The sequence below is a fragment of the Aedes aegypti genome, chromosome 1 (assembly GCF_002204515.2).
Source record: "Aedes aegypti strain LVP_AGWG chromosome 1, AaegL5.0 Primary Assembly, whole genome shotgun sequence".
NCBI classification, from domain to species: domain Eukaryota; kingdom Metazoa; phylum Arthropoda; class Insecta; order Diptera; family Culicidae; genus Aedes; species Aedes aegypti.
The window spans coordinates 101072326-101085554 of record NC_035107.1 but is presented as its reverse complement, the minus strand read 5'-3'; the positions used below and the strand labels follow the sequence as shown (position 1 = coordinate 101085554).

Below are 13229 nucleotides of genomic sequence, written 5' to 3'. Positions count from 1 at the left end.
CATTGATTATCTACTGCATAATGCCCGCTACTGTAAGCCTTCGTAGGAATCCTTTCTATACCATCTTACTTTTTTTTCTTTCTCAAAAAACCTTGAATACATTATTTAGGGGAACAATGCGCCGTCGAGGTCCACCATCGATTTGAACAAACGACGTGTTTTGGAACGCTTGTTTCTCCAGAGATAATGAAAAATGTGTAAAAATGCTTCTCTTTTTATTTTTTAAGTGTTTTCCTGGCAAAAATCGTGAAATACTTGAAAAAACGTTTTTCGCTGGTGTCGTTGTAATTTTGTGTGATTTTCTAGCTAATTTTTCAGGTCAATATATTACAAAATTGTCTGGGCCTTCCTTAGCCGAGTGGTTAGAGTCCGCGGCTACAATGCAGAGCCACGCTGAAGTTGTCTGGGTTCAATTCCCGAACGGTTCAGGATCTTTTTGTAACGGAACCATGACTATCCTGAACATAGAGTATAATCGTACCGTAAAACGGGGTAACTTTGATAGTTTTTCCGAAGCAAACTTGAATATTTATGCATGCTGTTTCAAAGAATTATGGTTTATATTTTAAAAATAAGTACTGGCATCCTAGTTATCGATTGCAGTTGATGGATTGCCAAAAGATTTATTTTGCATGCATGTATAATTTTTCAAATAATCGAAAGTTGGCTTTCTGTTTTGGGGTAACTTTGATAATGAAGTATAAATCGAACAAAATTGAATGTATTACGTAACATTTATAGGGCATTACATACCTCTAGGCGTTTAACGTTATATGGAAATTTCTGACTTAGATTACAAAAATAGTCCCAGTTTGTGAAAATGATATTCGCTCATAGATTTGAGACCATAGTCAAGTTCTATGATAACTAGGCTATCAAAGATAAGTGGCCCACTATTAAAAACTACATCAAATAGTGATCGTAGAACAGATTGTTTGTAAGCGTTTCGAAAATGCTGAAATCGTGTCAATTTTTAAAATTGGTATATAAAGACTCGAATGTTCTCAATTCAAATGCAAACAACTCTAACATGAAGTGTCATACTAATATTCTTTAGTTTTGCATTCGTTTTGCTTAACCGATTAACAGAAATTATGATATTTGGTTTAGTATGTGATTGGTGACGCACTATCAAAGTTACCAGCATTATCAAAGATACCCCGTTTTACGGTACCTGTGGAAGCGCTCATAAGAACACTAAGCTGAGAAGCAGGCTATGTCCTAGTTTATTTATTTGTTCCATCAATAGGCTAATACTGAGCCCTAATGATATTAAATCTACAATAAACTCTTTTAAAATTTTGCTTCTCTAGATAGATGGAAATCGAAATAATCTGCTACTCGATTAAAGAGCCTTAGAAGACCAACAATGGCCCCATAAGATCCGTAATTCGTACGCTGAAGAGGAATTTGTAGAAAACTCCGGTTTCGTAGGGATCTTGATTGCACCTGCAGCTGGATACTGTTAAGCAATACCTGGCACACGATCCTGGAAGTGAAGACATCCGAAACGAATAACGCACGAGCAACTTTACGGCGTATTGTCAGCGTTTCCAACTGTATGAACTGACAGCGGCTCTCGTAGCTGGGTAAACTGAATGGGTTGTTCCATGGAAGGAGGGCGAAACGGATGAACCTTCGCTGTTCAGCTTCGATCCTTTCCATTGCATTATTGTAATAAAGATTCCAAATCGGCGAACAATATTCCAGGGAGGAACGCACCAACGAATGCTGGAGAATGTGAGCATCAGCGATCAAACTTACTTGAAAATAAACTATCATATCGTCGGCGAACGACAAACGAGGAACTTTCATTTTTTTATTGACGTCATTGGAGTAAAGAAGAAATAGAGTAAAGTGGGGCAAGAGTTTCTTTTTAAGATTTCTAGCTCAAATAAAATCAAAACATAGAAATGTCATAGTGGTTCGAATGCTATTCAAGTAAGAGACTTTCAATCCAAATGTCATAAAAATCGATTGAGATTTGGAAAAGTTATGGCTATTTGTTGTTTTTCGACGTAAATATTGTAATATTTGGTCAAACTTTCGATGCATGGAACCAAATGAAGATAAAATATTTTTCAATATTTTATGTAAGGGCGTTTCTAGGCCTATCATAAGGATGCTTTGACGTGTATTAGTTTTTCCATAAATAGTTGGAATCAATTTTTGGCCCATAGCGGGGCAAAAGTTCGAATCTGCGGGGCAAAAGTTCGACCCATGTACAGTATTGGACAAAACATTTGCAACTTTTTCGATTTTCCATACATAATGACTAACTTTGGTAAGCTAGATCTCAGTTATTTATGGACCGATTCGAATGAAACTTTCACAGAACATCAGATATAACTTGAATTTTAACATATATTTTTGAATAATGTTTTCTATCACGGGTTTATAAGTAATAACGGTTTGACTAAAGTGTAATTTTCTACGGAAAATTCAAAACTTTTTATCTCAAAATCTGATAGCCCTACACAAAAACTGTCTTAAGCAAGCTTATTCATCTCATCAAAATCTACAACTTTGCTGAAGATACCATGAAGCTATTCCTGCTCTATGTTTAGTTATGTTAATTATAAAAAATCGTCAAAAAATTCACTTTAGTCAAACCGTTACTGCTCTTAACTTGTGATTGGAAAAATCACTCAAAAATATATATTAAATATCAAGTTATGTCTGATATGCTGTGAAAATTTCATTCAAATCGGTCCATAAATAACTGAGATATAGTTAATCAAAGTTGGTCATTTTGTATGGAAAATCGAAAAAGTTGCAAATGTTTTGTCCAATACTGTATAAACCCACGGAAATGTTTTCAAATTTCCTGAAATCTACATATTATCTTCAAATTTAGCGAAATTTGCCTGATCGTGCGAAAAATGTCACAAAAATTTTACATTTTCACTTAGTTTTGCGAAAAACTGCTATTTTTTGGGTGTATTACAATTAACCCTGTTTTGGGCATTTTTTGATGAAAATTTAGTGTGTATTTTTCGGCAAACATAAGTTTACGGCTGGTATAAAGTATGCCTGGTATAAAAGTATTGATATTTTGTGTTTTAGCCAACGAACTTTTGCCCCACACTAGATTCGAACTTTTGCCCCACCGGTGGGGCAAAAGTTCTTTTAAGACAATCAATTTTGAAACAGTTATAACTAAAAATGGGTAAATATTTTGACACAAGTATGTTCAGCAAAGTTATAGCCAATATGTTGAAGGTTCGCTGTATGGTATTTGTTTTGTTTCATCTGCTATTATTTTCCTGGAAACATTGATTATACCACTAAGGTCGAACTTTTGCCCCACCTTACTCTATCATTGGACCGAGCTGGCTGCCTTGAGGAACGCCTGGCGGAGCAGCAAATTTGTGTGAGGTGACGTCTCCAATTCTCACTTCGAGCTGGCAACCAATAAGGTAGCAGCGCAACCAGCAAAGAATTCTGCCACCGAAACCAAGCTTTTCTTGTTTATACAACGCCATTTCATGAATAATGCTGTCGAAGGCAGCTGTGAGGTCCAAATAAATCGCATCAGTTGGCTTTGCGTTATTAAACCCTTCGGTAATGTATGAACTAAAAGAAAGCAGATTTGTACTGGTAGATCGCTTAGGCATGAACCCGTGTTGCTCTTCAACAATATGTTGGCAGTGGCTTAAAATAGGTTTCAGTAGCACAAGTTCAAAAGGTTTAGCAACTGAACTAAGAGCGGATATTCCACGGTAGTTTTGGATGTGCATTTTGTCACGTTTCTTGTGAACAGGAAACAAGAATGCAGACTTCCATGAGTCTGGGAATTTGCCAGTGGCTAACAACAAACTAAATATGCGCTGAAGAAGAACAACTAAACTCGAAGCACACTTTTTCAGCAAGAGGGATTCCATCGGGGCCTGCGGAGCAAGACGCTTTAAGTTTACTGTTAGCCGTCATAATCATTGATCCATCAACGTCGATATGAGTGATTCGCCGAGATAGGAGACATCTTCCACAGCTGCTTCAATTTGTTGAGGTGTAATCTCTTCTTCCGAAAAAAAAACGCCACCAAACCAAACCAAAACCAAACGTACAGGTCGGACTCGGAACAGTAGGGGTCTTTTTACAAGAAAAAAAAAAATACCGGCGCACACAAAAATCCACTTTTTCTAACCCCCCCTTTTCTTAAATACGTTCTAAACTGCAAAACCGTAAAAAAATATCTGGTTTTTAAATTTTCCTGAAAAGTTGAAATCTTAAGCTTTCATTCCATAAAAAAAAGATTGGAAATCGGTTGAGCTGTTCAAAAGATTTTTTTTAATAAAAAATCTAATGCGCTGAGGCCAGGCTTGGGAACTGTGACCACTATTCACCACAGTTCTTCGATTCTTCCAGTCAACCAAAACACAAACCAGCAGCAGCATCAATACCATCAGACGTTGCGCTGCCAACGCACAGTGGCCCAAAGCTGGCCAAAAGTCAAAAAAATAAAGTTTGCAAATTCCTTCTTGAATATATTTTCTTGATTTCTTCAGTATTGAATAACAATTCCCCAAAGTTTCAGATCGATCGGTGTACATTTCGATTTTTCACAGCATGTGACCTGGAGAGATGTCAGCTGAAATTGACCCTTTTGAATTCTACAAATTTCGTGAAGGTTGTTCTATAGAAATTGCAGTTTCTGTACTAAATCATGACCAAACCTTTCTCAACCGGTCTCATTCGAAAGAATATACCTTAAGCTTTGTTTTGAAGATATTTTAAACCATATTTGACATGTTTACCATTTGAGTATGTCAAGAAGTGTGTAACATAGAGCTCCTTAAAAAATAAGTCATTTTTTCAAAGGTAGTGCAAGATATCTGGGAAACGCTCTAAAATGATCAATTACCCCTCAATGTGTAGCAAATATTCCATAGTTTTCGATGTACTATGGCTTCACTTGCGCTTTTTTGCGCCAAGATAAGAAAAATTATTTTTAGTTACACTACGAATCAGCCCATTAGACCATCATACTTGATATAAATATCGCATTTTTTACCTTTATAAGCTCCCGAATAGATTCAAAAACCATCTTGAGCTTGCCCACGATATTTAACTTCAAATTGGCATCAAAAGAATGACGTTTCATTTGATTTTGATCTGGATACGGATTTCATTGATTGAATTACAAAAATGTGCTATTCTAAACAAATTCTGTCAAATGTACCGGAAATATCGATTTTCTGTTTCAGCGACTATTTCTATCAAATTACCTCTAAAAATCATGTTTTGTCAAATATTTAGCATTTTTGAACGTTTTGAGTGAGAATTGTACTTTTGGCCAGCATTTGTATGGGATGCGGCTACTGTGCAACGGTTCACACACTGCTTGACTGTTTTTGTCTCTCCACTATGACCGTTTTCGGGCAGCCATTCCAAGGTGAATGATTGAAAAAAGTGTTAAATCATTCAATCGCTAATATTTCGTTTGTGTTTTCAACTAATTGAAATATATTAGCTCTAACAGAAAGAGCACACTCATTCCGTTGTGATACATATAAACAAGTTCAATTTCATGCTGCCTTTATCGAGCAAAAATGCAAAATCCCATAAAGCATGGAACATCAAAGACGCTGTTGGAAATGCCACTCTATCCAGCTTTTTACGCTTGCATGCCATAAAATTTGAATCACCCCTTTCTGACATGTTTTGCCCACACTATAATTTTCTTAATGGCAAAATCAAAGCAAGCTTTGTGATGTAAAAAATTGTCATGAAACGTCAGAGGTCTTCGTTCTTGGTTTTCAAAATAGAAATAAATTACTTTCGTTATTTTAGGTCAATGAAAAGCGTCTGAAAGCAGCAACTTGGAGAACAGGTCAAAGCATCATGAAGAATCGGCATGGCTTTACAAGCTAGACAAAAAACAAGATGTTGAAATCTTTTCTTCATATAATCGAAAATAATACAGTGGGATTCCGTTTTTGGCAACAAAGTCGAAATTTTCAGTTGCCAAAAACGGAACCGTGCCAAAATCGGAACCATATTTTACATTTTATTTTTCAAAATATGGTTCTGAAAACATCATTAGAATGTTGTTACATCGTACTGTGGTACCATATCACTTCGAGACTTCGGAACGGTTCACTTCGGAGCATTTTTCAGTAGGGTTGTACTATGCCATGAATCTATAACCCCCGTATTGTTTCATTTTGGCAAACGTTTTACACACTGTTCACGCCTCAATGTCTTCAATGATTTTTTACAAACTTTATTTACACTGTTTGTATGAGTGGCCTGCCAATAATCACACAAGTGATTTTTATTCAAGAACTGGACATTTTCTGAAAGCTGTGTGAGAAAACGGAAAAAATAATGTATTACTGCATACTTACAAAGATATATTTGCAAAATAAATGCACTGGGTATTGCAAAACGGCATTAGTTTTTTTTTTATTAAATTAACATTAAAAGTAAAAAAACGATAAGTTTAGAATTGCTCCTCTAATTTATGTTCCTGAAAAAGTTAAGCATTTCACAATGAACGACTGATTGTAAACAAAAGAGCAAACCGAAACAACCCAAGTAACACACATGTCATAATTGAGCATTATCAACTCATATATGACCAGATTTGGTCATATTTCAGTCAAAAATGCTCAATTATAACATGTGTGCTACTTGGGAACTACATCTCATGATCAATAAATGCGGCTCGTAATTTCGTAGAATACACAAACAAGCTTCTTACCATTTTTACTTGAAATTAGTTTTAATTTACCTTGATATGTTTTACACCTACTGAAATCAATGAAACATTCATAACAGGATTCTGTTATGGAGCCTCAAGAGCTTGATAGGAATCTTCAGGTGCTCGTAAAGAATCTATAGGAAAACGCTAGAGCTCTGAAGCATCTAGCTAAGAATCCGTAGGATATCGCCTTGAATTCTCTGGATCTCGCTAAGTGTTTTACTAGGAAATAACATTTAAGGATTCCGCGGCTATATTGCGGAAATTCTCAAGTCAAGTCAAGTCTGATGAACATTTTCAAAATAATAATTGTTTAGGCTATTACTAGTACTCCTCAAATTCCTCTGGAAATCCCCAAGTTTTCTTCAGAAACACTCAGAATACTACTAGAAATCCACATTATCCCTCTAGGAATTTACAGAACGACCAAGAAATCTTAAGAGTTTATTATTTTGGACATAATCCGCAATAATCAATTATATATTCTCAGGATACCGCAAGGAACCAACAGAGAAGTCCCCTAAGAATCAAGAATCCCCTAAGAATTTCTAGTCTACAGTTAGGAAACTCATAGACGTAGCTCGTGAAGAAAATTTTTATTATGTCGAGACCCTATCCTTGATTAAAAATCTTGTATAGTATTCTAGACCGTCTCTAAACATATCTAACGTCTTACAACACTAACTCAAAAAAAAAAGTTTTCCATATGTGCATCATGACTTATGAACTAGTGAAATTATTGTCTCATTGAACGCTGCAATGGGATCATAAGTTTTATAAGTGAGTTCTAGGTTTCTTTATAAATCAAGAGTTGAAATAATTTTCATAGCAATCGCTAGCAGAACTGCTCTGCTTTCGAAGTTGGGTACACATTAAGCGAAATCTAGTCACATGTTACAGAACATGTCAGATTTTGAACATGCCTGAAGTAACAGGTAAATGTTACCATTGATCGAAAATATAAATTGTGTTATCATCATTACGTTCGTTAAAGAATTTCATTGATTGACTGATGAAATTTAGTAATTAAATTTTCGACCGAAACCATAAGTAAAACTTAAAAATTTCAACAATAAAGGTTGTGGAGCCGAATCATGATTGTTACTTAAGAATTTATTAAGTTTTTTGCCACAGAATGCAGAATCTCTAACAAGAAGGGAATGTTGCTCTTAATAGTTGACGCAGAAATATCAATATACACATTTATACCAAGGAAAGAATAAAATGTAGTTTGAACTGTGCTCTCATTTGTCATGGTGCCGGTAATAAATGGCACATTGGAATTTCAAAAAAAAAAAAAAAATAATGTAAAATATAGTAAAATATGCACCCTTTTTATGGATATTATTTCGATTCTTCTGCAATTCACTAAGATAACGCAATTTATTTAAAGATATTCCATTAAAGTTATGACACACGACATTTTGCTGTATTTGTATCTATTGATGCGGTGTGTTTTTACATACGCGGTATGTGTAACTCCATAATAATGAAAACAGTGAGCTTAAAAGGTAAGATAAAATTTATTTTTGTAACTCTGTGTAAGTCATAGACATTTTGTTGCTTTTATGTCGGTGCTTGTGCTTTGTTCAAACAAACTCGCTGTCTCTCGCTATCGATGTCTGTGCCTGAGAAGCACGCCCGGTCAGAGCAAGCCGATCTGTTGCCTGCTGAGATGCGATCCAAGCGGAGAGTGAAAAGCAAATGACGTCAACTTTTCTCTAGCACCGATTTGCTTGAAATCAACGTTATGTTTTAAAACAGTTAATAAACTAATTGGATAGGTATGTGGGGGAGTCAGTAAGTAAATGACACGAACCTTTGATGTCTTGTCTTTCGATTGAGGTGCTAATCAAGGAATTTCGTTAAGCCAGAAAAAAGTTATAAACGTTTAAAATATTTCATGCCAACGTAACGCTCTTGGCTTTGAAAATCCAATTTCACTCCTGTATAGAGAAGAAAGACGTATCCCTGTGTAAGTACAGCTGTTCTTGCAATAACGGAGTAGCAACTGCGGGCGGTCAATCATGCTCATGCTCATGCCCATGCTCATGTATAGAAAAGAAAGACGTAGTCCTACGTCAAAAAAAAAAAAACGATAAAAACTGATTTACGTTTCACCGGCTTACGGTACAAATTTATTGATTTTATGTAAGGGTCACATGCACTGGTGTAATTATTTTGTTATATTTTTCATCGAGGAGGTGATACTTTTTTTTATTTTCACACGCTTTATTCTGTATGCACTTGCACTTCTAATAGATTACTAGGATATTATGTTTAAATCAGATATAAGTTATTATTCTATCGACAATGCTCTAGGATACTATCGTACAAGTGTGATGATAATTGTTGCTAGAAGAAGGGCCACCATCGATAGGTTCAGCATTGTCGATCCCCTAGAACACCAAAAATCGAAATTAAAAGTCTACAAAAATATCAAAAGCTCATAGGACCTTACCCGCCAATTCCCGGCATCGGAGTGGGCCCTGGAGGAGGATTGTCCGTGCGAGCAAACTGCTGCTGGATCCACTGCTCATAGTAGCGAATCTGGGTGAAAACCGCCGTGTTATTCGCACCGCATCCAAAGCCGAACGAAGCGATTCCTGATAACTGGCGGCCATAGTACAGTCCACCGCCGCGATTCGCCACACAGAGGGCCTGGTTCTGACTGGCCGTCGTGCTGCAGATCATCTGTCTCTGAATCATTCCGTTGTAAACCTGGTTGCAATATGCTCGTGGGTAGATCGAAACAAGCAACCGTTGAAGTGCCGTGGTTGTGCTTCCGGCCTGCCAGTTCCACCCGGCTACTTCGCATTCGCTATTTTCCGGGACAATTTTGTGGTTCAACTCCACGGGAGCAATGTGAGGTTGGGCAGTTTCCGGAAATGTGAACGCTGTGGTTGTTCGCAGGATGGCGATGTCATTTTCAAACGTGAAAGGATTGTAATGTGGATGGACGAAAACTCGATCGACTTGCGTGGTCGGGTTGGTTGCGTCGATTGTGATCACTCCTGCTCGAACCTGCATCTGATTGGCTGCGATCAGGTTGTTTTGGCCATCCAGAACGCAACTTCCGGCCGTCAGAATATGATTGCTGTTCAGAATGGTACCACCACAGAATACAGTTGGGCCAATGTGAATCCCTACTTGCGCTGGAAACTCCCCTAAGGTCGCTGGGACACCTCCTACTATAAAAGGATTAACTCCGGTGGCTGATACCACATGAACTAGAAGGGCTTTTGGAAAACATAAAAAGGTAGAGATAACAAAACATTCCTAAAAACCTAATGCTAGACACGTACCTGTAACAGCCCATGTGATTTTTGTGTTCCCCATTGGGCTTTCAACTTGTCCGCTTCGTGGTCTGTGTTTCACTAACTGCCCGATAACTTGTCACATTTTCGAGCCATGGAATGTCTCATCGCCAGAATCAGTGTGAAACGATAACGTCCGAAGATTATAAGCGATCAAAGAAAATTTTATCTAGTTTGATGAAATGACGATTGTTTTCGACACCGAAGGATATCATCTTCCAAGGTGCTATTGGGTGCGGTGTCGTGAATGTTCTTGAGTGTAGGATATGACGATGAGCGATACTTGTCTGTTGGAAGACAGCTCCGCTATCAACCATGTCATGTTCTGATGAATGCTTTAGGATATAAATCGGGGCTACCGTAAGATTTTCTAATAGCTGATAACAAATGCACTCGCGCTGACGTGCGTTGTTCAGAGTTGAAATGTGAATCGTTCTGCACATGAGTGGTGAATTGGAAACGTTGTCCAAAATATGTTGAATACATATTAGTCGATTTGGCAACAATGATGACTTTTCAAAGTATCACTGCACGCGCTTTCATGCATCACGTATGCTGAAACTTTTTCAGCTGTGGCAGTGCAAAACCAACTGATTTTCTTTGATTCGAAATCGTGAGATGAATTAGCCACAATCATCAACGACGCGTACAAATTTCAATGACGGCCTACTTCGCCTTAAGGCTCAAGAATCCATCATTCAATCATTAGCAATCATCAAAAATCAAAAACCAGTTTTTTCGCTCAAAATTAAAGCAATCCTCATTAAAATCTATCATCGCATTACAGATAGCAAGTGGAATGCAATGATAAATTTTCATGAGCATTGCTTCAACTTTGAGCAAAAAAACTGGTTTTGAAAATTTGTAAAGCGATGATGGTTATTTTCCTCTTAAGAAATGAGTTGGGTCACGGTGTACTATATTGAGAAGGTGATATATTCCGAAAACTGACAGCTACTTGACGACGTCATTCCTATCCACCTCGAACAAATTTGCGAAAAAAATGATCTAGTGGTCCGGAAGGTATATGGTACGATAGGAGTGATGTCACATGTTTACAATCAAACTTGATATTTACATCAGTGAAGAGCCTGCCTTGTTAATTTTTATGCCGTGAGTTGGGTCTAGAAGGGAACAACTGAGAGGGAGTGTTGAAATCAAAGCAACTCGTCATTATTGCAATTAGTTTTCCTGTTGCTACGATCATTACATAAGACAACTGCATAGCAACCATTACAATGTAAATATCCCCATGCCACCAGAATTGAAATCAGTTCCCAATAAACCACCAATTTGATAGTGTTACATCGTGTTTCTCTTTACGAAGAAAACTATGTTCGAATTCATTTGGAAACTGACAACATTTTTGGCCCTGATAATAAATCTTCGGCTGTTTAGTAGAATACCTATAAGTAGATGGAAAACGCAAATTTAGTACTATACCATTTAATTCCACTAGAGTTTGTATCCTTTGACAGATACGCGTATTTCGACCTCAACTGTAAGGCCGTCTTCAGTGTCGAGTCTAGTACACGATCTGTTAAGGATACAAACTCTAGTGGAATTAAATGGTATAGTACTAAATTCGGTTTTTTCATCTACTTATTTATGGCCCTGTTCATTCTGTTATCGGAGTTCCAGCTTTATTTCAGTATCGTATCAAGCATTGCAGTATTGTAAAGCTTTGAATTCTACTTGGTATTTTTCCCTCAGCTAATTCATAATAAAACTTTAATTTAAAAAAGACTTTGAAATTTGAACATTTATGATTATGTTTGACGTTTGACAAAAACCCGCTGGGGTATTGCTTTTTAACACTGTGGCTGCTCCTATCTTACATTTCGAAAGGTACACGAGAAACAAAACTCACCAAGAATCTTAGTTTAATATTATGTGTGTGATAAAAGATCAGAAAACTAAAGATTAGAAAGTTTATTAAAAGTATATTTGTGACGTAGGCTCAAAGGATTGGTACAAGAGTTGAGAGTTGAGGTCTTTAGCAATTAGAATGCAATTATTCTGCGATCAGTAATCTGTTGGCCAGTATATATACCTTCGCAAAATTTCGAATACATTAATGGATCTGCAGTCAATGGAGATTGATGTGATTTTCGTTCATATTATGGGCACTAAAGGCTTCAGAGAAGTATAATTCGTTTAAAATCATACAAATTTAAATATTCTATATCATACATCAATGTTATCAAGCATTGAAAATTCGAATTCCACAGCTTGAACTAGGTACCTTAAACAATAAAAAATGTGTGGCTTTTCATGATTTTTATCTTGGATGCAAACTCACTTTTGGTTCATATTACTGACATTTTGATTTGAATTCCGGACAGCTCATGAAAAGCAAAATCAGCATATTCAAGTCATAAATTAAACCCATCCATCCGTTGAAGAGATGTCAAAACAAGTTGAATATTGTAAACTTTCATGGATTGCCATGAAGATTTCTTGTTAAAATGATTCTCCAAATTGGTACAGTCACCCCACAGTTATGGATAGCACACAGATATGGATTAGAGTTGGATTGAGACAGGAATAACTCATCAAAAATAGTTGCAATTACGGAGAACACATTTTACCTATATAAACCATAAATCTGTACAGCATCGCAATAAATTAAAATATGCTTAAGCATATTTTTTCCGACCGTAGGAACATTGGCGTAGCTAGGATTTTTTTCTAGAGGGCGCCTAGGGGGGGCCTTGCAAATACTTGTTTTCTTATCGTATACGTATTGATTTCATATGATTGTACCCCGTCTGGCATAAAGTAGTTTGGCATAATGAGTGACTTAGAATGAATATCAGCATTTTAAAGCAAATAAAAATTGTTAGGTTCTCAACAAGCGTGGTGTTCGTTTAGAGATTTTCCAAGCTATGGATGTCAAACATTGTTGTGACATTGGAGAGCATAACTAAATAAAACTCGTGACGGGTCTGGTGAAAGATTGTTAGGGCAGGATCGTGGTTTCCGGCGAGGAATTGGGTTCACACACGGACGTTTCTGGCACTACCAGACTTGGTAAGGTTTTCTGAACTAGGCACCACAAGATCACTCAATCTCTAAGTACTTTACGACCACTTTACTTTTATTGAACTTTGAAGTTGACTCGATAATGGTTTGGATATAACTGAATAATTTTATTTCAACTAACTCCCTTTTCTACCCTACGTTATGTGAAATCTTTCGTTTAA

At 36.8% G+C, this 13229-nt stretch overlaps 1 protein-coding gene across 1 annotated transcript; it reads right to left on the bottom strand.

The window, feature by feature from the left end:
- Positions 1 to 8833: 8833 nt before the first annotated feature.
- LOC5567920 (chymotrypsin-1) lies at positions 8834 to 10318 on the bottom strand. Its single transcript, XM_001651906.2, has 3 exons — positions 10012 to 10318; positions 9168 to 9945; positions 8834 to 9105 (listed from the first exon to the last, which is right to left on the bottom strand). The coding sequence occupies exons 1-3, from the start codon at positions 10043 to 10045 to the stop codon at positions 9033 to 9035; spliced, it is 885 nt and encodes a 294-aa protein (XP_001651956.2). The 5' UTR covers positions 10046 to 10318; the 3' UTR covers positions 8834 to 9032.
- Between the last annotated feature and the right edge of the window lie 2911 nt (positions 10319 to 13229).

Excerpts from the sequence above, each read along its gene's own strand:
- LOC5567920 (XM_001651906.2), bottom strand. The coding sequence starts at position 10,045 with ATGGGGAACACAAAAATCACATGGGCTGTTACAG. Across the intron at positions 9,946-10,011 it reads AATCACATGGGCTGTTACAG|CCCTTCTAGTTCATGTGGTA; the intron begins GTACGTGTCTAG and ends GTTTTCCAAAAG. Across the intron at positions 9,106-9,167 it reads CCGATGCCGGGAATTGGCGG|GGGATCGACAATGCTGAACC; the intron begins GTAAGGTCCTAT and ends TTGGTGTTCTAG.